The sequence below is a fragment of the Lactuca saligna genome, chromosome 9 (assembly GCF_052625555.1).
Source record: "Lactuca saligna cultivar CGN05327 chromosome 9, ASM5262555v1, whole genome shotgun sequence".
NCBI lineage: Eukaryota > Viridiplantae > Streptophyta > Magnoliopsida > Asterales > Asteraceae > Lactuca > Lactuca saligna.
In genome coordinates, this window is record NC_136425.1 from 7,303,151 (window position 1) to 7,307,751 (window position 4,601).

Genomic DNA, 4,601 nt, shown 5'->3' on the forward strand with positions numbered 1-4,601 from the left:
GGCTAACTTATGGGGGTTAAGGTGTTTAAATAGGGTGAAAAACCCTGAAAATTAGGGTTTCAATCTACCCGTCCTACTCGTCGAGTTGAGGCTCCTCGACTCGTCGAGTAGACTTCACAACCCGTGTCCAAATCCATCTCTACTCGACGAGTTTGGGGCCTCCAACTCGTTGGGTTTCTACACAAAAATGAATAAACTGAGAATTAAATACATACCAGGAACCGGGCGTTAAAAATCCCCCCCACCCCCCCCACTTATTTTAGATCTCGTCGTCGAAGTCTGCTGCGTTTAGAAATAGCTCTGGGTAGTGCTCCCTCATCTCATCCTCCGGCTCCCATGTCCATTTCGAGCCCTTGCGGTGCTGCCATTATACCTTCACCAACTCTACCATCTTGTTTCTTAGATCCTTCGTCTTCCTACCGAGAATAACTACTGGTCTCTCGATGTAGTTCAAGCTGTCATTCGGAAAAACCATCAACTTTGTATTTATTTTTTTTCCAAAAAAAAACCTTCAACCTTCAAAATGCTTTCAAATAAACCTCAAATTTTATAGTTTTTTTTTTCAAAAAAACCTTTACATTTACATTTTTTATAAAAAAAATGACTAAAAGGGAAGATTAGGGAAAAATGAAAAAGTATAAGGTTTTTTTCGGGAAAAATAAAATTTTATTACACGAATGGTCCCTATGGTTTGGTGTAATTTGCACGTTTGATCCCTAACTTATTTTTTTAACTCGGAAGGTTCCTAGTATCTGTTTTTCTTACGCGTTTGGTCCCTGTCTTACCTAAAAAGACTATTTTGCCCTTGATTTTTTTCATTTATTTAATCAAACACACTCCCAACCCCACTCCGTCACCTTACCTTACCTACCCCACCATTTTCCCCTATTTAAATAATAGTATTTTTAGGTAAGATAGGGACCAAACGCGTAACAAAAATAAACAGTAGGGACCAAGAGTGTAACAAAAACAAATAGTAGGGACCTTCCGAGTTAAAAAAATAAGTTAGGGACTAAACATGCAAATTACCCAAAACCATAGGGACCATTTGTGTAATTTACTCTAAAATTTAAGGTTTAATCCAAAAAAAACAAAAAAATATAAAGTGTTTTATTTATTTATTTATTTATTTTTTGAGATTAACCCATATTATAAAAAAGGTTATTTGACATGTTCATTAGTTAGAATACTAAGATTGGCCTAAAGTAATTGAAATTAAATATCTATAATACCGAGTTATTGATGAAAACCCTGAGAGTCCCTCTAACTTTACTTAGGTAATTGTTTGAAGTTTAAACTATTTGTGTTCCATGAGTAGACCAAATAGGATATTTGTTCCTTGTTTGTTTTTTCGAGTAATTAAATTTTGTAAAAACTACTATATATGAAGTCTATTTTTAGAATGTTGATACTATATAGTACCCCATCAAATAATCGATCCCAAAATTGCATAAGCATTTAATTAGTAAGTGTCACTTTATAACCCTACAGGCACATCTTCTTTGTCTCCCTTTCCCTACCTTAAAAACCCTTCAGACCCGCTTTATTTTCACTATTTCTGCGTTCACTTGTCTTCCCATTAGATCTCTCTTTCAGTTTCATTATGGCAACTGCTGCTGGCACTGGCTCCCCTTGTGGTGCATGCAAATTTCTAAGACGAAAGTGTGCCGCAGACTGCATCTTTGCACCCTATTTCTGTTCCGAACAAGGTCCAGCAAGGTTCGCTGCCATTCATAAAGTGTTTGGTGCAAGCAATGTTTCGAAATTACTGCTTCATGTGCCTGCTGCTGATCGCTGCGAGGCGGTGGTCACCATTGCATACGAAGCTCAAGCTAGGATCAAAGATCCAGTTTATGGTTGTGTTGCGCATATCTTTGCCTTGCAGCAACAGGTATTTATATATGCACATATATGTACTCGATCGATTTAGGTCGTAATTTTATTCGATGGGTTCTGTTCTCATTTAATTTGATATGTAATTGAATGGTAGGTGGCTTGCTTACAAACACAGCTGATGCAAATGAAGGCTCAAATGGCCCAAGGTTTCTTCGATTCAAGAAACATAGAGACTCAATGGCCTGCAGGAACCGCTACGTATCAGAATTATCCAAATTTCGCGAGTATTATGAATGGAAACATTTCGCTTTCGCCCGAGAGTTCACTTGAATCCATTGATCACAACAGTGAAGGAATGGGGATGCAAGAGAGACAAGGTAGAGAGGATCATTACCATGATATATCTTTTCAACAAATTTACAATAACAAAAAGAGACCTTTCCCAAGTGATTTGGGTGAGCTTCAAGAACTTGCTGTTAGAATGATGAGGAACTGATTTAGTTTCTATTATTAGTGACCCTAGAGTGCCAGTTTGCTTCTTATGATCACCATGTTAATTCATATTATCATAAAATATTATCTTTTGCAGTTTATGCCTTTACCAGTACTATTGTGTATATAGGGTTACCTCCGAGCTTGATCATTAGCCATCAAGAAAGCTTGTTACCATGCTATAAAGCCTAGATTAGACAGTCTCTCCCCATTTTTCTTCACTTATATATATATATATATATATATATATATATATATATATATATATATATATATATATATATATATATATATATATATATATATATATATATATATATACACACACACCGGAGCCAGGGAAGATTTTGATTTGATAACGAGAACAATAATAGCGACACATACCCTTTGTTGACATTTTAGAAGGGAAACCCTTGTTTTTTGGGTCATCTTGAAATTTTATCATCTACAAAGCTAGATGGTACGTCAGGATGAATAAAATATGCACATAGTTTTTTGTATTTTATCTAAGATAAGTCGTATGGATAATTGGAGTTTGAACCCTCTTGTATCTTCCCCAGGATTTAATTACTCATTCCCTATGCATACTATAAGAATAATTTAATTTTAAAACGCGTCAATAATACTGCATAGAATATTAAGTATATCTAATTACGATTATAAGTTATAGAATATCGATCGACATTAGTATGGATCATTGAAGGTGGATCAAAAGTACTGTATATTCCCCTCATTTATTTGTTATGAGTTTGTTTCTTTCTACTATCAAATTGTTTTATTTTAATAAGTTAATTTTTGTCCAATCATTTTCGTAAAACTACATCTCTGCTCAATCATATTTAATTCAAAGCAGGAATTTGAAAAGTCAACCACATGACATGATTATCAATCAATCATAATTCATACCCCATTTGAAGAACAATCACCGTTTCATCCAACCGTGTGACTGAAAACCTTAATTGTATATATATTCAAATTGTGCACGATGGTATGATTACATGAGTCATATGTCCCAATCCCTCTTATTCTATAGATATAGAAACATATATGGACCCATTTTCTAGTATTTAAGGTGTTGATTAGACGGCTCACCTAATATAAGTAGCTAATTCACTTTAATACAATAATAAACTCTGCTTTGTACTCAAATGCGTCGACAAAATGTCCATCTGATTGATTACATAAGGAGTTTATTAGCTTTTACAAGTTCCATTAATCCCATTGTGCAAATTTATTAAATATATCATATTTGGCTCGAAACCTTTTAGATGATCATTCTGAATAGTCAAAAGGTTACTATTATTTTCAGAATTAAAAACTAATTTATTGCATTTTAGAAAACAATAAATCAATTTGTAATTTGAAAAGATATTATTAGGAATATAATTTTGCAACAGCGGAGCTAACAAAAATCGTATTTTAATTTTTTTACTATTAAAACATTATATATTTGGTTTTCCTTTTTAAGGCAATGCAAATAAGAAAATACCTATCCAATTGTTACACTGTTAACAGTGTACATAATTTAATAGAAAAAAGCGGTAAGACGCTATGCTAATTAAATACATAAATAAAATGGCATTCCTAATTCTTGCGTCAGTTTAACCCTAGCTGAAAACAATGATTTACGGTCAAAATATAAATATCAAATGAAACAAAGTTTTATTGAAGAAAACAAATAAAGGGTCATATTAAAAATATAATTTATTAAGTTGTATGCTTTTATTTGTAGTGCTTTTCAAAAGCTTAGTGCACTAATGTTTCTTTCTTCAACACAACTAAAGAATTTGAAATCTAAGACTTTGATCTTGACCAATAATTAAATTTTATACATTAATTTATTGTGTAAACGAGGAGATATTACATTTAATTTCTAGCTAAAAGATTTTAAAAAGGAAACTTAAATATTTTAATAAACTCAAAGTAAGAAAAAGGATTCAAAGGCCCACAAAAAAACAATCTTTATGTACTTCGAGCCCATGACCCAAAGATGTTTATTTATTCAAAATTTTGTCAAAAAAACTATACAAATTATATTTGAAAAACCCATCAATTTCCAGTTAAAATAATATACACTCTGAATTATCATTATTAATTTATTAAAAGGTTGATTTAGGCTTTATATTATCTTTAAAATGTCGAATAAACCAGTCAAAAGTCTGCTTCATATTTTTATTGAGAGCTGATTGTACACAATAATTTTTTATTATACATAACAATTAGTGCTTTAAAATATTGTATTATAGAACTCAAGAATGTATAAATTGTTGTGT

General features: G+C 32.2%; 1 protein-coding gene across 1 annotated transcript; it reads left to right on the forward strand.

Annotated features, from left to right (window-relative positions):
- The first annotated feature begins 1,499 nt into the window (after positions 1–1,499).
- Positions 1,500–2,427, forward strand: LOC145015869 (LOB domain-containing protein 16-like). The gene is made up of 2 exons (XM_078974342.1): positions 1,500–1,891; positions 1,991–2,427. Exons 1-2 carry the CDS (start codon positions 1,604–1,606, stop codon positions 2,330–2,332), a joined length of 630 nt encoding a protein of 209 aa, XP_078830468.1. The 5' UTR covers positions 1,500–1,603; the 3' UTR covers positions 2,333–2,427.
- The last annotated feature ends 2,174 nt before the right edge of the window (positions 2,428–4,601 follow it).